Below are 20,423 nucleotides of genomic sequence, written 5' to 3'. Positions count from 1 at the left end.
TTTGCCCCTAGGCTCGGGATTAAACTTTATTCCTTATTCTTATGTTTTACAACATGCTGATCACTTTTCTCTTCTATGGCAACATCAAATTCTCACTCTAACATGTACTTATGACTATTAGGTATTTTTACCGATTAAGCCCTTTTACTCGTTTTCACTCAAAACCGAGTAGCACAAGTTGTCTAACATAATTTAAAACCCCATATTCTATCATAAAACATCAAAATACACAAATTTCACCTATGGGTATTTTTCCAAATATGAACCCTAAGTTGAATTATTGTTAGCATAAGCTTAATCGAGCTACCGGGATCTCAAAAACGTAAAAATCATTAAAAACGGGGCTTGGAATCACTTACTATGGAGCTTGGAAGCTTGAAACAAACCCTAGCTATGGAGAACCCTTGAAATTTCGGCCTAATGAAGAAGATGGACAAAAATTGGCTTTTAATTTTGTTTTTAATTCATTTTAATAACTAAATGACCAAAATACCCTTACTACTAAACTTTCCAAAAATTCCTTCCATGTCCTAATTTTGTCCATGAACTTAAAATTGGTCAAATTGCTATTTAAGACCTCCTCATTAATATTCCAAAACAATTTCATACTAAAAACTTCTAGAATGCAAGTTTTGCAACTTATTCGATTTAGTCCCTACTTTCAATTTAAGCACTTTAGGCATAGAATTTCATCACGAAATTTTCACACAATCATGCAATCATATCATAAACCTCAAAATAATTATAAAATAATTATTTCTATCTCGGATTTGTGGTCACGAAACCACTATTCCTATTAGGCCCTAATTCGGGATATTACAACTTGTACAGTGAGAGATGTCACATTTATACTGATCATAAAAACCCAAAATATTTGATGACACAAAAATAATTGAACTTGAGGCAACGACAATGGCTCAAATTGTTGAAAGATTATGATCTAGTTGTTGATTATCATCTAGGGAAAGCTGTAGATGCGTTAAGTCAAAAATCATTGTTTGTCTTAAGAACATTAAATGCTCACTTGACTTTGAATGTTAATGGTTTTGTTTTAGCATAATTAAAAGCTAAATCGTTGTTCCTTCAACTAATTCAAGAGTTGCAAAATGATGACCCAAAATTGTTAGCTAAAAGAGAACAAATTCTGAGTGACCAATCTACGAAATTCAAGGTTGATACTGATGGCATGTTGTACTTTCATAATAGATTTTGTGTTTCAATAATCTAGAGTTGAAACAAGACAATTTATCCAATAGTACGTACTCTATTCATCCGAATAATACTAAAATGTTTGGTGATTTAAAACAAATGTATTGATGGTCGGGTATGAAACACGAAATTTTAGAATTTGTGGCTAAATGTTTGATTTTCCAATAGGTGAAAGTCTTGCATGAAGTTCTATCTGGGTTATTACAGCCTATTATGATTCTCGAGCGAAAATAGGAGTGCGTTAAGATGGATTTTGTTTCGGGACTACCTGTGACATCGAGAAAGAAAGATTCAATTCGGATTATTGTTGACAAATTGACGAAATCAACTCATTTTATTCCGATCAAAGCTGATTTTTCGCTTGAAGAGTTAACCAAGTTGTATGTATCCAAGATCGTTAGATTGTACGGGGTGCCAATATCTATTATCTTTTATCGATACTCGAGATTCGCCTTTAGATTTTAGGGTAAACTTCATGAATTTTTAGGTACTAAACTCAACTTCAGTATAACATTTCATCCATAGGCTGACGAACAGACAAAACGGGTAATACAAGTGCTAGAAGACATGTTGCGATGTTGTGTTCTTGAATTTGAAGGTAATTGGGAAAAAATTGATCGTTAGCTAAATTTTCTTATAATAACATCTACCAGTCCAAAATAAAAAAGACACTATTTGAAGCTTTATATGAACAAAAATATAGAACACCGCTATATTGGTCTGAGTTGAGCAAATCTAAGTTAGTTGGGGCAAATTTAATTCGTAAGACTAAAGATAAGGTTTATGTTCTTCGTGATTGCTTAAAAGCTGCATCAGATTGTCAAAAATCGTATGCATACTTGAAAAGAAAAGATATAGAATTTGTCGTTAGCGGTTGAGTGTTTTTGAAAGTTTCACCATGGAAAAAGGTGTTGCAATTTGGCAGAAAAAGGAAACTGAGTCTAAGGTTTATCAAGCTTTACGAGATTATTGAAAAAATCAGTCATATAGCTTATAGACTTGTCTTCCCTCCTAAACTCAAAAAGATTCACAATGTTTTCCATGTTTTGATGTTGAGACTGTATAAGTCAGATCCTTCACATATGATTACTTCCAGTGAGATTGAATTATAGCCGGATTTGTCTTACTTTGAGGAGCCGATAAAAATTTTAGCTTGCGAGGTAAAAAACTCTAAAATAAATGAGTAATGTTGGTAAAAGTTTTATGGCATCGACACGGTATTCAAGAAGCTACCTGGGAAACCGAGGAATCGATGAAATCACAATATCTGAATTTATTCTCAGATAAAATTCGAGGACGAAATTTCCTAAGGGGGAGAGTTGTAACAACCTGTTTTTTAGTGATGTTGAAAACAGTCGTTTCGAGACCATAATTCCTACGTGTCAATCTGTAAAAATTAATTATTTAATATTTACAAAATCATTAGTGTCGTTTTAAATTTTGGTTAAGAAATTTTAATGTTTAGGTAGTTAATTAATTAAAAAGGACTAAATCATAAAAGATGGAAAAGTTATTTACTATTAATTTCTTAACATAATGGCCATAAAAGATGGAAAAGTTAGTTACTATTGATTTTTTTAACATAATGGCCTAAACATTTAAAGTATGAGGATTTATGTTGTAATTAAACCATAACATTTTAATATGGACGGTTATGGGTTGTAAATGTTAAGTTTACATGATTTAATTAAGGGAAATATGATAAATAATTAATTAAAACATAAACAAATGAAACAAACAATGCTATCATATTTCGTTTTGGTTCTTTGTCGAATTTGGGAGAAAAGAGCCATGGAAGTAGCTTGAATGCCTAGTTATTTGAGGTGTTTCATATTAGGAACAAGTTGATAATCGAAGAAAAGAGAAAGTTGTTGAATAGCCCTTGAATTTTTGTTATCACTAACAGTTTAGCCCTGGTAAGTTCTTTCAGTTTAGTTTTATATAAATTATAATGTTATAATAATTGTGAATTAAGATTGTTGGAAAATTTGAAATTATTGAATTGTATTATATGGATGTGAGTCGAGAAAGTATTTGATTTGAGCATTGTTACTTGATATTATATGGAGCTGATGGACGTAGGATAGGATACAATTGGCAAGCTAATAGGTTTTAATGCGCGTGATATGGTTTTTACTTGTGATGAGATGGTGATTATTGATTTGTTATTGTCCACTAAATATACCAAAGTCCAACATTTGTTGCCAACTATAGTGTTATATTTACAGTGATCCTGGTGTGTTACTGGGGGCGGATGTAGGAACTTCGGGCATGGCACTTAGTGTTAAAGTGTATTTCGGAGGGATGTTAGCCTACGAGCTAAGCACTTGGTGCCCAGGTGTGTTCCCGGTTGGTTAAGCTCGTTTGAGCATTCTGGTGTGTTCTGGATGATTAATCGCATATCCGAATTCATTATATCATTCATCGGGTAGATTTTAAATGGTTATATAATTTTATGATTGGTAACTTGAGTTGAATGATCTAGTATAATTGAAAAGATTGTTTATTATGAGTACTATTATAAAGACTCACCTATTGAATGTTGTGATTGACAAGATTATAGTTTATTAATTATTATTGTGTAATTTATGTGTTCATACACACTAAGTTTATTTTTTTAACCATTGAACTTACTAACCTCTAGTGAAGCTTACTCGTGTCATTTCTTCTATTTCTTTGTAGATTATGTTTTGTGGAAATCGGGCGATCGGATCAACTCGATGAATCACACTATCCGGATATCTTTTGGTAGTTTTTGAATGTTTACTTTTAGGTTATATGGCATGTAATAGGTGTGTTATGTGTATGATTTGAATAATGTCTTCATTCGATGCAAATTTGGTTAGTATAAAGTTGAATGAACTTGTTTGTATATATATATTTGGCTTTAGGCTTTAGGTATACAAATGTCCATGTAAAGTTGTTTTGGTATTTGATGTGAATTTTGCGAAGGAATTTGAAATATGGTAAGTTTGATATATGTTTTAGGTATGGTATGTGAACTTGAATACTATATCTTTTGGTGTGAAATGTGGATGGTTTTTTATAATTGAATTGTGATGTCAATGAAGGTATATTACTTAGGCACTTAAGATGTTGGTTTTGGTATGTTATAAGGCTATTTGAACATGTTTTTTATGTATGGAAATTATTTATTTTGGGTTAGCTTGGTACCTAAGATTTGGTTAAAATATGCCTTATTTTGAAAGCTTTTTAAAATGTACATGGCCTGGGACACTATGTCGTACACAGCCTCCTCACACGACTGTGTGTCTTCTTAAATTTTTGTGTAGGTTTAACTCACATGTTCACACAGAGTTACACGGCCCAGCGACACGACTGTGTGACCTCATTCTGACTACCCATACAATCTTGGACACGGCCTGTGACATGGCTGTGTGACTTTACTTCGAATTATACACGAGCAGGCACACGGGCTACGACATGATCGTGTAACCCTATTTCGAGCTATGCATGATTTGTACATATGGCCATGTCCCTAAGCCACACAACCTAGGATTTATCACATGGCCTGGCCACGCGGCCATGTGACCCCTGATTTCAAAATTTTTAAATTTTCTAAAACTTTCTATTTTATTTCAAATTAGTCTCTAATTATTCCCAAATTATTTTTAGGGCTCTGTAAGCTCGTTTTAAGGCCCGTAAATGTATTATGCTATGAATGTTATTTTCATTTGAATATTTGTTATCTAAATTAATATATGATTGTTTAAATAATGTTAAATGTTACAAATGTGTGTCGTAATACTCTATAACCCTAATCCGACAACGAAGACGAGTTAGGGGTGTTACATCTAACTCCTTCAAAAGACCAACAATAGAAGAAGAAACAAAAATCTTTAACCAACAAAAGTGTTAGGGTTGACAAAAGTGGCCTTACAAGCTTAACTACAAGCCATGAAACATCATCTTCTATGTCCTCAAGTAGTCCCAACCATTTTGCTCCTTCAACTCCCCTTTCATCAAGTTCCTACAGCTTACCCACTGAACCTATACCTGTGAGTTTTCCTTGTAATAACCTTGTTATTATAATTTACCTATTCGTTCCATTTCATAACAATTAAAGCTTAAATTTAACAATAAAATTTGATGATTTAGGTTCATTTCCTACTTCCTCAACCATAATGCACATGTCTTCTGCACCTAGTTTGCCAAATCTAGGTCATTCTCCTTCCTTTGGTGCTTCATCAGCTTCTGCTTTCAGTGGTTCGTTGTGTACATATCACAAACTATTGTGTATTGTTCCTTTTTTCAAGCAGCTCTTCTTCTAAATCATATCCTTGTAAGATGATGAAAAGTGTTATCAACCCTTATTCTTGTTATTTTCTTTAGCAAAGATGTGAAGGATGTGTGAAGTTTTTTCATCCTGTGAAGCTACAAGCAAATTGTATGGGTGTTATCTTACCGAAAAATCTAAGGGCTACTTATTATTCCTCTTATGGATTTTTGTAGAAGCAACAATAGTTTGGATTATGAACGTAATTTTGCATGTTTACTACTGGGCAAATCCTTAAATAATCAAAAGCTGCTTTTGCGAAATTTAACTACAGAGAAAGAACACTCAAAGAAGTTAGTTGTTGATGGTTCTTCTAGAAAGTTCATTTTGAAAGAAAAAGTTGTTCCTCTTTAGGAGTCTAACTTGAAGTTGAAAAAAAAAGGCAACGAAATTAAAAGAGGAAAATAAATTATTGGAAAAAGAGAAATATGAGTTAGAGGCTCGTTTGCAAGAGTTGGTTGAGAAGCATGCAACTTAAGTTGGTTCCCTAAAGAGATCTTATGATGGCGAAGTTGCACAACTTAATGGCAAGCATAAAACATACATTGTTGCTATCAAGGAAGAACTTAGGGAAACCTTAGAGAAGGAAAATGCTGAGGGTCAATCTTTGCAAGCCTTGGTGGATTCCACTAAAAGGGATAAGGTCATTGAAGTTACCATGGCTAAAGGAGAGAGAGATAGAGCCATCGTTGAGGCTAATTCATATGCCATGGATGAAATGATGAATACTCTTGATTTAGCTTAGCATGGTTTCATTTTAGCGGCTTATGGGCCATTTGACATTTCTAATGTTTGCTTGGGGTAGCTATGTGATGTAGTAGTTGACTTCGATAAGTTCAACCTTTATGGCCCTAAATGGGAAGCTTTTCAAAAAGGCCAGAGGGCTATTGTAGTAGTTTCTCTTAGTACTCCTACGAACATAGTTTCTAGGGAAGAAGAAACAGATGGAGGGGATAAGGAAAACTCAACTATTGAGTGATAGTTTATCTTTTTTTAGGGACAATGGTAATTGTACTTCATTTTTATATAATGATCAAAGTATTGTTTATTAATGGACTTATTGTTGCATATTTTTATTTCTTTATGATAAACTTCCTAAAATGTTTTTGAAATTTCTATTTCATTGTAAAAAGGAAATTTTAAACATGCACTTTTTTAACTTCTTCGGATGGACAATTCATGGCATGAGGATATGAATAAGGCCATGTGGGAGAAGCCTAATGGAAACATAGAGATTGTACGCCGAAAGAGTAAACACAGAATCCTCTAGAAAACTTGTGGCATATTTTGTAACGCCTTTGTGGCGTATTTTGTGATGCTATCGTGGCATAATCTGGCTAACTGCCTTTCTGGCAATATCTAGGTAAGCTTTTAAGACTTCTCTGCGAGCTGACTCTATGATAAAGATCTGGTAACTTTGAAGATAATTCTGTTTGGTTAGCATTGTGGTGAAATTGAATATACCTTGGGGGCATTTCCTAAAAGAGTTTTCAACAGCGTTTCTAAAGAGTGAATTTGCCTAAATAACTCATCAGTACATAGAACTTAGTGTAATCGTAAATATGAGTGGACTAAGTGTTCATCATATCTGAGTTTGTTTATGCTATGTAAGGAAGTTATCTAAATTATCTAGTATACGCCAAATCTGAGTAGTTTTCATGTTAGGTGTAGAGGTCATCTAGAGTTTAAGCTATCTGTCAAGTTGGGTGTTCTCTGTGACACCCTAAACCTGGCCTAGACATTATGGCCGAATCTGGCGATGTCACATGATAGGGCGTTTGAAAACTAAGTTTCTACTATAAATCCTTTTTTGTTTCATTACTCTTTTCGACTCTAAAATCGCTTACTTATTTACTCAATTGTTTTTAAACACAATTCGTTGCAGAAGCTTTAGAAATCATTTAATTTATAAAAAAAACAAGTTAATTAGGTAAATCCCTTCATCTTAGAAAAACCCCTTTGTTTTAGTGAAAACCATTTGTTTGTTGAGTTTGTGCAGTTATCAAATCCACGAAAACAGTCTAAAATCCGAAATAAAACCAAACAGTCCAAAAAGTCTAATTTACATAAAAAATAACCCAGAAAATAATTAAGAAATAACTACCAAAATTGAAATTAAAATAGTTTAAAATACCTGTGGCCATCATCGAGTCCTCCACTGTACCGGTCCGTCAAGTCTGGGGATTACCTGTACACATCAAACAGAAGAGGTGAGTTTATGTAAACTCAGTGTGTAATCCCCATAAAAAACATGCATACAATCACTTAGCAATAAATAGTCAAATAAAGTTTGGGCTTAAGCCCATTTCAGTTTCAGTATCAGTAGTAGTTGGGCCTTAGCCCATTACAGTATCAGTAACAGATATGCAGATTTCAATAACAAAGTCCTACCCAACCAACCTCTACACACCATCTCCGTCCAACCTTGCACTCCATGTAGGGATTAAATCAACCCACCTATCTTTACACTCCAGGTAGTACCGAATGCAGCACAAACAGTAGTTTGCAGCTGAACTGCCAGTATATTAGGCTTGAGAGCCTTTCAATACACTTCCTCCAAATAATATCATCCCAACCTAATGCAATGTAACATACAATAGAGGACATGCTATTAGGTGATTATCAGTACATACACTCAATTTAGTTTACATGTAAATTATTAACATGCTCAGTACAGATATCATACAATCAGTTTCACACTTTTAGGGGTCTAAATAGTGCTTACCGATCCTACTATAGGTTCACACTCGACTTGGGCGACTTGTGCAACCATAGGAATCAATTCAGTGAAAGTAGGCTCACACGCCCATGTGGCCTACCTGTGTAGACCCACACGCCCAGATGGCCTTGCTCCGTGTGGATCACACGGCCTGGCCTAAATTCCTACATGCCCTTATGGACTACCCGTGTGGGTCCACATGCTCGTGTGGCTCACACGGCCCAAAACAGTTTAACCCGTGTGTCGTACACGACCTAACTAGCCATCACACGGCCGTGTCTTCTGCGCACAGCCTAGCCTCATCGGTAATATGCCTATGTCCCATCACACGGCCTACCACACGGGCAACCACACGCCCATGTGATATCGATAATGAGGTTTTTGGCTTTTTTTGAAACCTCGTTTTTTATGTTTCTGGGTACACATTTAATAAAACGTAAATTACACATTTTTTGACCCCATGTTTAATGCGTTTTATGGATGATTTCTCATTAGAATTGGTGAATTTGGTGCTCCTAATGCTTTAATTTCATGTTTTATACTTAAGAGAGCATAGGAGGGCGAAAGGAACGAGAAACGGGCCAAAAATAGAGAAAATGGGCTAAAGTACGAAATCAATACGGCCTGGACCTCCTCACACGGGTAGACCACACGGTCGTGTTAATCTGGCAGAATTGTAGCACGATTCACACGGGTATAGCACACCCATGCCATTCTAACAGGCTTGAACACAGCCTGAAGTAATCGCACACGGGCGTGTCACACGGGCATGTCCCTATCGAGCCCAAGTTAAGTCCAATTTGGAAAAGGCCACTTTTGAGGGCTTCTAGGAATTCCAAAGCCTATAAATACACCCTTAGAGGAGAAAGAAAAGGAGACAGAGAAGAGGGGGTAAGGAATTACTCCAAGGAATCCAATTGATCCATCTCGGAAGCCGGATTCATCATCAAGACTGAAGATCTCTCCTCAATTTCCCTTCAGGAGTTTTGGGTTTTCTTTATGTTTTGTATTCTTTATTCTTCTGAGATGTTTTCATATTTAGTTATGAACTAAAACCCCTAAATACCTAAGGGGAATGAAACCTAAGACGCATTTTGTTATTATTTTCTGAATCGTATGATAAATATTTAACTTATTCTTAATTATGTGTTCTTAATTCTTGTTTTGATATCACAGGATACTGATTCAAGACATGCTCTTATTCAGAGGAGGAATAGACCCTGTCTAAGAGTACTTTTGTCATAATTAAGCGGAGTTGATTGCGCGCCTAGAAATAGGGTGACAAGATTTTGCTGGATTAAGGTGAAAACTAATAAGGGAATCCATAGATCGAGTTAATGCAACCCTAGAGTGTTAATTAGAGAAAAGTCTCGGTTATTCAATCTAGAGATTAGACGTTATTAGTCTTGAATAGGGATAATAACATAACTTAGGGATCTCTACGGAACAAGTTGAATGAATAAATCGTCCGATTCAAAGCCAGAATAACAAGTAAAGTCTAGGTGGATTTTTCCTTAGGTATTGTCTTCATTCAATCGATTTTCCCAAAAGCAATTCCCCAATTCTTTTCTCTGTGAGATCTTAGTTTAGATAATTAGTTAATTAAAACAAAACCTCTTTATTCTTAGGCTAGATAATAAAAAGACAGTAGTTACTAGTACTTTTAGTTCCTTTGGGTTTGACAATTCGGTCGTGCTAAAATTATACTACTGTTCGATAGGTACACTTGCCTACATCGTGATAATAGTTAGTTCAAGAACGAGTAATTATAAATATTTAAAACCTATCACAAAACCTCGCGATTAACACCTATTTTGATTGATGCTAAAATGAACCCCGAGCACTCTAGAACCTATAATTGACGAGTAACCCATTAATTAATCATTTAATCCGATTCCTTATCAAAAACACAAGATGAAAACTAACTCCTAAACCAATGGGAAACATTACCTTCACTCGAACAACGAAAATTCCATGCATCTAAAGTAGCGATTCCAAACCCTTGACCCATTGAATACCTCCTAAACACAAAAAAACCCCTTAGCAAAATAATTCGTTACTCAAATGAAAACTGAATGTACCAAAACTTACCGATTAGATACAAATGAAGGGTTGCACCCAAAAAGACAAATTGGAAAAAGGGAAACAAAGAAGAAAGGAAGAGTTTCGGCAACAAAAGGGAGGAAAACAAAAAATAAGAAGGAAAACAACAAGTAAAAGGGGTGATGGTCAGTTTTTCTACAGAGAGAATTTTAGGAACCGATAACTTAAATCTCACTACCTACTCTACCTCAACCACCCACTACTCAAATTTTCAGTACAACTCAAACTCTCAACAATTAAACCGAGCAAAAAATTTTCCCTTTTCCCGCGCAAGGATTCGAACACCAACCTCAAGCATACTAGTACTCTACTTAACTACCAAACCGACAGACCTATTTTGATATAGAATTACAAATAACTAAATATAAGCCCACTGAACAGAGATAGGGCTTATATCAGAAAAATACCAAAATTTTCAAATGCAAGGCTTGAACTTAGGACCTCCAACACTCACCCAGAACACTTAACCACTGAAGCAGATACAGAATTGTGTCACATTTTCACAAAAGCCAAAAATAAAAATTTTGGAGCATTACAACTCCACCCCCTAAAAGAAATTTCGGCCTCGGAATTTACCTAATCAGAATAGATGAGGATACTGTTGACGCATCAAATCCTCACGCTCCCACCAGGCCCTCTCAGTGCTATGATTCCGTCACAACACCTTCACTAATGGAATAGACTTCCTCTGAAGGACCTTTACATCGTAATCTAGAATCTGAACCGGCTCCTCCTCGAAGGTTAAATCTGGCCTAACCTCAATCTCCTTAACCGGGACAATATAAGTAGGATCAGAGTGGTAACGCCTCAACATAGAGACATGAAACACATCGTGAATATGGTCTAGCTCTGGATGTAACTCTAATTGATAAGTGACCAGTCCCACTCGATTCAGAATCTGGTACGGCCTAATAAACCTAGGGCTCAACTTGCCCTTGCGATCGAATCTCAGAACCTTTTTCCATGGCGAGACCTTAAGAAATACAAAATCTCCCACTGAATACTCAATCTCATGCCTCTTCAAATCTACATAGGACTTCTTTCTATCTAAAGCCCCCTTCAAACGATCCCTGATCAACCTGACCTTATCCTCAATCTCAGAAACCAACTTAGGACCCAGAATATGTCATTCACCCAACTCAGTCCAACACAAAAGAGTACGACACTTACAACCATACAAAGCCTCATATGGTGCCATCTGAATACTCGACTAGAAGCTGTTATTGTAGGCGAACTCGGCTAATGGTAGATAATCCTCCCAACTAGCTCAAAAATTGATAACACAGCTCCTCAACATATCCTCTAGTTTCTGAATCATCTTCTCTGATTGACCATTAGTCTGAGGATGGAACGCAGTACTGAAGTCCAACCTTGAACCCAGAGCTTTATGTAGCTTCTTCAAAAACCGAGATGTGAAGCGAGGATCCCTATTAGAGATAATTGAAACCAGTACCCTATGCAGTCTCACTATCTCAGAAATATAAAGATTCGCCAGCTTCTGCAGAGAATAATCTGTCCTAACTGGTATGAAGTGCACAGACTTGGTCAATCGATCCATGATAACCTACATCGAATCCTTCTTAGTCGATTTTAAAAGTAACCCACTAACAAAATCCATCGTTACTCGTTCTTATTTCCATAAAGGAATTTTAACCGGCTGCAGCAAACCCAAAGGCAACTGATGCTCAGTCTTAACCTGCTAGCATGTCAGACAACGAGTAACAAAATTAGTAACCTCAAACTTTAACCCTGGCCACCAATACAATTCGTGAAGATCGCAGTACATCTTATTACCGCCAGGGTGTATAGCATAAGGGCTACTATGCACCTCTCTCAGTATAGACTATCTCATATTAGTAACATTTGGAACATAGATTCTCCCACAGAAATAGAGCACCCATCACTATTTAGTCCAAAATCCGTAGTACTACCACTCTCAATCTATCGGAATCGAAGACCTAAAGACTCGTCCTTCATCTGCTTACCCTTAATTTGCTCAATCCATGTTGGCTTAACCTAAAGCTCGACTAATAGGGTACCATTATCAAATAAGCTTAGGCGAGCAAACATCGCCCTCAAATCAGTCATTGATCTATGACTCAGCGCATCGGCCACCATATTGGCCTTGCTAAGATGGTACTCAATGGTACAATCGTAATCCTTAAGCAGCTCTATCCATCTACCCTACCTAAGATTCAACTCCTTCTGAGTAAAGAGGTACTTAAGGCTCTTGTGATAGTGCAGATGATACACTTTTCACCATACAGATAGTGCCTCTAAATTTTTAGAGCAAATACCACGGTGGCCAACTCCAAATCATGCATCGGGTAGTTCACCTCATGTGTCTTAAGCTGACGAGACGTATATGCTACCACCTTACCATCCTACATCAACACATATCCCAAACTGACATGTGATGCATCACTATAAACCATGAACTCCTTTCTAGGTTCAGACTGTATCAGAACAAGGTCCTCAGTCAGTACAGTATTGAGCTTCTCGAAGCTCTCATACTGCATATCAGACCAGATGAACGACACACCCTTACATAGTAGCCTAGTTAAGGACGCTGCAATTAGTGAAAAACTTTCCACAAACAGTCGATAATAACCTGCCAGTCCTAGAAAACTGTGGATCTCTGACACACTCTTAGGCTATTTTCAATCCAATACAGCCTCAATTTTTCGAGGATCGACTCGAATCCCCTCAGCAGACACCACATGACCCAGAAATGTTATTTCACGTAACCAGAACTCGCACTTACTGAACTTAGCATAGAGCTGTTTTTCCCTCGAAATTTGAAGAACAATCCTAAGGTGCTCATTATGCTCATCTTCAGTTTTCGAGTAAACCAATATGTCAACGATGAACACCACCACAAACCGATCTAGGTAGGGTTGAAACAATCGATTCATCAGATCTATGAAGGCTGTCGGTGTATTAGTCAGTCCAAATGGCATCACTAGGAACTCATAGTGACAATAATGAGTCTTAAATACTGTCTTATATACATCAGCTTCCTTAACCCTCAACTGATGATACCTAGATCGAAAATCAATCTTGGAGAATACGGAAGCCCTTCAGAACTGGACGAATAGATCATCAATAATCAAAAGTGGATACTTGTTCTTAATGGTCAGCTTGTTCAGTTGACGGTAGTAGATACACATCCGCATGGATCTATCATTCTTCTTTACAAACAGTACTAGTGCTCCCTACGGAGACACACCAAGGCTGATGAACCCACATCCAATAATTCCTAAATTTGAGCCTTAAGCTTCGTAAGCTCTTTCGGTGTCATTCGATAGGGAACGATGAACACCAGAGCTGTACTAAGGAAAAGCTCAATCACAAACTCCACTTCTCGATTTGGAGGTAACCCCGGTAACTTTTCAAAGAAGACATCCAAAAAATCCTTTACCGTTCTGATGTTCTTAATAGTAGAGTCCCCAGAAACAGAAACACTTACGTAGGCCAAAAATGCCTCACATCCCTTAGGAACCAACTTCTCCGCCACCAGCCCAGAGATAACATTAGATAAATAATTTCAGCGCTCCCCAACCATGACTACCTCATTATCCTCCTTAGTTCTCAAGACGACCCTCTTCGTCGCACAATCCAGACTTACTCGGTGCTTCACCAGCCAATCCATCGCCAATATCATATCAAACTGCCCAAACGGAAGCTCCATCAAGTCAGCCAGAAATACCATCCCTTAAACCTCTAAAGGAACATCCCTAAACAGTTTACTAACTCTAACCAATTGCCCTAGCGGTCTCAATATGATCACCTCACTTGAGGTACTCTCAACCGAAAACCCCAGCTTTTTAAAAATAGAGTAGGCTATATAGGAATGGGTAAATCCTACGTCTATCAGAACAAAATATGGTACATCAAAAATAAAGAATGTACCATTGATAATGCCCGAAACATGTTTTTCCTCTCGGTGACGTGCAGCATAAACAAGAGCAAGCTGCCTCACCTCAGTTTGTGCAACATGTCTGCCCAGTAGTCTCTGTTCACGGCTCATGCCATTATCACCCCTGGCCTGACCACGACCTCTCGGTGGCTGCTAGACTACCCTTTGTGGTTATGCAGTACCAGTACCTTGAGCTTGCATCTAATCGGCCTTCAATGGATACTGCCTAATGCGATGATCCAATGATACACACCTTAGACACACCCAATCCTCCTCCAAGACTCACACTGATGGTGTCTACCACAATCGGCATATGACTGCATTCCTATAGTAGTAACAGGGGGCTCAACTCTAACCGGCCTCTCAGACCTAGCCTTTTCCTTAGGCTCCTGTATAGAACTTGAAGGCTCCGAATCCCTCTTGTTTTTACCCCTCTCGAGATCCCTATTTTGATGCTCAACACGCTTAACATCTTCAGCAATCTTAGTCTTCTCAACCAGAACCGAGAACTCTCGCTCCCTCTGCGGAGCTATCAGGACTCTCAAATTATCTCTGAGGCCATCCTCAAAGCGGATACACCTCTTATACTCAGAGGACATCATACCTTGTGCATAACAGTTTAGTCTCAAGAATTCAACCTCATACTCAGCCACAGATCAATCTCCTTGAGTAAGGTTCAGAAACTCCCTCCTACGGGTATCCACGTAGCTCGGCCCCACATATTTCCTCTGAAAGGTAGTCTTAAAGAATTCCCAAGTCAGACGTTTGGGCTAAGTGCCCTCCTTAATAGTCAGCCACCACTGGTAAGCCTCATCCTGTAGTAGTGAGACTGCACCCTTTAATTTCTGCTCAGGGGTGCAATCTAGATCATCCATAATATGCTCTATAGCCTCCATCCAGTACTTGACCATATTAGGGGCGACTCCAGTGACACCCCTAAAGAGCTCAGCTCTGTTGGATCAGAGTCGCTCTGTAACCAACCCTTAACATAGCCTGGGACAATGCGTCGTCCTCAGTGTTGGGTCCAACGATCCTCTCGAATATCTTTAGCATAGCCTGGGACAATGCGTCGTCCCCAGCCATGCGATCTTGAAACCCAGTTTCAGTAGCAAGTGACACTACCGTCTCACTCGTGTTTAAATTAAGCATACTGCCAGATGATAAAGACTCAGCTCGAGCCCCTCTACGACCTCTTCATCGGCTTCTAGTACCCCGTCTGCGGATACCTCGTTCTCTCATGTCTAGTCGGAATTATCTGTATTATGAATTTTATGAATCAGTTACAATTTCAGTGTTTATTAACAGATTTTTTATGTAAACAGTTTCAGTAATTCAGAGTGATTTTTGTAAACCGCAGTCTCTATCAGTTTTACTATAGTCTCAGTTTATTACAGTTTCAGTATACACTAACTAGAGTGTTTCAGAATAGACTATTGATAATGGTTTATCAGAATACTTATAGGATTAGTGCCGGAGACTCGATGTACCACATTCTCAGACAAACCACTTCAAATCATTTGAAAATTAGTTATTAAAAACCAAGTTTTAAAACCCAAATTCATAGTCGAGTTTTGCAACCTGGCTCTAATACCACTAAATATGACACCCCAATCCCGGCCTAGAGGTTATGACCTAATCTGGCGATGTCACATGATAGGGTATTTGAAAACTAAGTTTCTACTATAAATCCTTGTCCTTTTCATTGCTCTTGTCGACTCCAAAATTGCTTACTTATTTACTCAATTATTTTTAAACACAATTCATTGCGGAAGCTTTAGAAATCATTTAATTTATGAAAAACTGAGTTAATTAGGTAAAGCTGTCCATCTTGAAAAAAAAAACCCTTTGTCTTAGTGAAAACCATTTGTTCGTTGAGTTTGTGCAGCTATCAAATCCACGAAAATAGTCTAAAATCTGAAATAAGAGCAAACAGTCCAAAAAGTCCAATTTACATAGAAAAATAACCCAAAAAATAATTAAGAAATAACTACCAAAACTGAAATTAAAATAATTTAAAATACGTGTGGCCACCATCGAGTCTTCCGCTGTACCGGTCTGTCAAGTCTGGGGATTACCTGTACACATTAAATAGAAAAGGTGAGTTTATGTAAACACAATGTGTAATCCCCACAAAAAACATGCATACAGTCACTTAGCAATAAACAATCAAATAAGTTTGGGCCTAAGCCCATTTCAGTTTCAATATCAGTGGCAGTTGGGCTTTAACCCATTACAGTATCAGTAACAGATATACTGATTTCAATAACAAAGTCCTACCCAACCAGCCTCTACACACCATCTCCGTCCAACCCTACACTCTATGTAGGGATTAAATCAACCCACCTATCTTTACACTCCAGGTAGTACCGAATGCAGCACAAACAGTAGTTTGCAGCTGAACTGCAAGTATATTAGGCTTGAGAGCCTTTCAATACACTTCTTCCAAATAATATCATCCCAACCTAATGCAATGTAACATACAATAGATGACATGCTATTAGGTGATTATCAGTACATACACTCAATTCAGTTTACATGCAACTTATTAACATGCTCAATATAGATATCATACAATCAGTTTCACACTTTTAGGGGTCTAAATAGTGCTTACCGATCCTACTATAGGTTCACAGTCGACTTGGGCGACCCTACAACCTTAGGAATCAATTCAGTAAAAGTGGGCTCACACGCCCATGTGGCCTGCCCTTTTAGGCTCACACGGCCCAAATCAGTTTAGCCCGTACACCACACACGGCCTACCTAGCCATCACACGGCCGTTCTAGCCATCACACGGTAGTGCCTTATGCACACGACCTAGCCTTGTCAATCACACGCCAGTATACCATCACATGGCCTACCACACTGGCAACTACATACCCATGTGGTGTTGACAGTGAGGTTTTCAGCTTTCGCAGAAATATTGTTTTCTGCGTTCCGGGTACACACCTGGTTTCAATTGATGCTAAAACGATCCTCAAGCACTACAGAACCTATAATTGACCAGTAACCCATCAGTTAATCATTTAACCTGATTCTTAATCAAAAACACAAGATGAAAACCAACTCCTAAACCAAAGGAAAACGTTACCTTTGCTCGAACAACGAAAATTCCATGCACCTAAAGCGGCGATTCCAGACCCTCGACCCCTCCAATACCTCAAACACCAAAAGAAACCCTTAGCAAAATAATTCGTCACTCAAATGAAAATCGAATGTACCAAAACTTACCGATCAGACACGAATGAAGGGTTGAACCCAAAGAGATGAATTGGAAAAAAGAAAACAAAGAAGTAAAATAGAGTTTCGATAACAAAATGGATGAAAACGAAAAAGAAGAAGGAAAACAACAAGTGAAAGGGGCGATGGTCAGTTTTTCTGTAGAGAGAATTTTGGGAACTGATAACTCAAATCCCACTACCTACTCTAACTCAACCACCCATTACTTAGATTTTTAGTACAACTCAAACTCTAAGCCATTAAACCGAGCAAAAATTTTTCCCCTTGCCCACGCAGGGATTCGAGCACCAAACCTCTAACATACTAGTACTCCACTTAACCACCAAACCAGCAAGCCCATTCTGATATAGAATTACAAATAACTAAATATAAGCCCACTGAACAAAGATAGGGCTTATATCAGAAAAATACCAAATTTTGCCAAATGCAAGGCTTGAACTTGAAACCTCCCACACACACCCAAAACACTTAACAACTGAAGCAGATACACAGTTGTGTCACATTTTCATAAAAGCCAAAAATAGAAATTTTGGGGCGTTACATTCTCAGGATATGTATCATAGTTGTCTAAGATTCCTTGTGATGACTTAGAATATTACATCCATTAGAATAAGTTGTGAGTTGGGTTGTTTGAAATATGATCTAATTGGTATCCTGATAGTTGCCAATTCCAGAATGAGAATCCACTAAAGGTAGGATTCGTTTGAAGTTCATCTTAAAAGATCAATTAGTATAAGTATCAGCCAAGAACAATATCAGCGAGTACACCATTCTAGGTAAAGGATTCAACATTTATCTGTGTGAGAATCCGTCAAAAGTAGATTTTGTATGAATATCCTTCTAAGAAATGCATCCGTTCTTGAAAAAGAAATAAGATCAATATTGAGTGATGAAATCTATAATTTGTCTAAGGAGTGAATTGTGTATGTGATGGTTAAGTATGGAAGTTGGCATATATGTATGTGCTCGATATTAAGAAAGTATCTATTGAAGACTGAAAATAAATCCAGAATATTCAAGTTGAGGAATGCAACAATAAATACGCCAAGGTAATCTGGGTTAATATTCACTAAGTTCGTTTGAACTTACAAGTATCTATTTATAACGTAGGTTTTGATGAAGAGTTGGTACGCTAGAAGGTACCAAGCTAGGAATGCGTCAGGTTCGTAGTTCGAGTTGCAGTATTTTACATACAGAAGACACTATTTACTTAAATACTTGCCAACCCAATACTTCAATGAATCTTCTGGAATTAACTAAAATTCTTTTTACTTCAAATCCTACTATCAATGCTAAAATTACAAGTGGATCATTGCCATCTAGATCGCTTAAATTTCCCTTATCTTGATCCAAAAATCGAATTCTCCATGGTTATATTTATTGATGTTTCTTTGCTGACATTAACACAGGCACCACATTACGCAAATAAGCTTTCTTTTTAGTATTGGATCCATTCCGCTCTTTGTTAGTTTCTATTATCACATTAATAATCTCTCTCACAATCTACTTACCCTTTCCCCTATCAACTCCATACGATCTTGAAGCCTTATCATCTCTATTTCTGTGCCTAGATGATTGTCCCTGAAGAATAACAAAGCATTGCAACTTTCCTTTACGAACTGCAGATTCAATAGCATCTCTCAATTGAACACAATTATTTGTTATATACCCTTTATCATGATAGAAATCACATACGTCCGTAAAATTATCTTTGTGATACTAGGCCTCAAAGGATGTGGCGGATTGAGAATTCCTCGATGTTCTATTTGAATCAATATTTGTGTTGGCGATGTTACATCATGATAGGATTATGACTGATTATGAGGAACTCTTTACTAACCCCTCTAGTCTCACTCGTAACTTTTTTCCCCTCTCATCTGCCTTTGATAACTTTAAAAGTCGCTAGAGTTATATCTCTATTGCCCCCAAGTATGAGTACTGAGAACAAGTTCTCTTAGCTTTATCATGCAATGGGGGTCTCCCTCATCGAAAATCAATATAATCTCCTATAGTTTGCAAACTAGCTTGATGTGACTAAATCTTGGCTTTTTCCAATTCATCACTTTCAGCAAACATATAGGTTTTTTCATATAATGCTAACAGACCATTGGGGGCTTTATCCACCAAGTTATACTTTTAAAATTGGTGCGTTGTTCTGGACATGAAGGCTTGAACAACAAACTTTTTAAGGACATCTTTCGTTATCATAGTTGTTGTCGCGTTGAAACTTTTCAGAAAGTCTTGCAAAGGTTTTTCCTCATGATGTTTAATAGATATGAGGTACGCAAATGATTACTTCAGCATCTTGTTTGCTAAGAACCTGTTGATAAACAAGGTTCTCAGTTACTCAAAATTTAAAAGAGAGTGTTGTGGAAGTTGTAAGTTGTAACGCCCCCACGCCCGAAACCGTCGCCAGAGTCGAGCTTGAGGGGTTACCGAACATAATTTATCAAATTAAGAACTTCAAATCATTTGTTTCTACATTCACAGCTTTCTAGCTACTCGCGTCACAGTTACAAGAAAAATCATATCTCAAGTTATGAAACTCGAAATCAAGATCCGTAAATTTTCCCTAAATTTAGACTCATATATCTATTTACTAATTTTTTCTAGAATTTTTGGTTAGGTCAATTAGTACAGTTTATTAGTTAAAGTCTACCCTATTTCAGGGTTCAACTTCTCTGACATCTGTGTATTACGAATCAGATATCTATCTATACAGAATTTCAATGACTATGAGGTTTATTTCTCTTAAAACTAGACTCAATAAGGAATCTGTAAATATAAAGAATGACTTCTAATTATTTTTGTACAATTTATTATGAATTTTTAAAGTCAAAACAGAGGATCCAGAAATCACTCTGGCCCTGTTTCACAAGGTTTCAAATATCTCATAAAGTATAATTTATATGCCTGTTTTTTTTATCCATATGAAAAT

At 37.1% G+C, this 20,423-nt stretch overlaps 1 protein-coding gene across 1 annotated transcript; it reads right to left on the bottom strand.

The window, feature by feature from the left end:
- Window positions 1-13,408: 13,408 nt before the first annotated feature.
- Window positions 13,409-14,358, bottom strand: LOC121211384 (uncharacterized). The gene is made up of 4 exons (XM_041084143.1): window positions 14,119-14,358; window positions 13,900-13,998; window positions 13,651-13,833; window positions 13,409-13,543 (listed from the first exon to the last, which is right to left on the bottom strand). Exons 1-4 carry the CDS (start codon window positions 14,356-14,358, stop codon window positions 13,409-13,411), a joined length of 657 nt encoding a protein of 218 aa, XP_040940077.1.
- Window positions 14,359-20,423: the final 6,065 nt, after the last annotated feature.

The sequence above is a fragment of the Gossypium hirsutum genome, chromosome A12, assembly GCF_007990345.1.
Source record: "Gossypium hirsutum isolate 1008001.06 chromosome A12, Gossypium_hirsutum_v2.1, whole genome shotgun sequence".
Lineage (NCBI taxonomy): Eukaryota > Viridiplantae > Streptophyta > Magnoliopsida > Malvales > Malvaceae > Gossypium > Gossypium hirsutum.
Note: the sequence above shows the minus strand (reverse complement) of the source record. Positions and strands in the feature narration are given on the sequence as shown.

Coding starts and splice junctions, on each gene's coding strand:
- LOC121211384 (XM_041084143.1), bottom strand. CDS start 14,358: ATGAGCCGTGAACAGAGACTACTGGGCAGACATGTTGCACAAACTGAG. Junction 13,834..13,899: donor GAACTAAGGAGGATAATGAG/GTAGTCATGGTT, acceptor GTGGCGGAGAAG/TTGGTTCCTAAGGGATGTGA. Junction 13,544..13,650: donor TTTTCCTTAGTACAGCTCTG/GTGTTCATCGTT, acceptor GTGTCTCCGTAG/GGAGCACTAGTACTGTTTGT.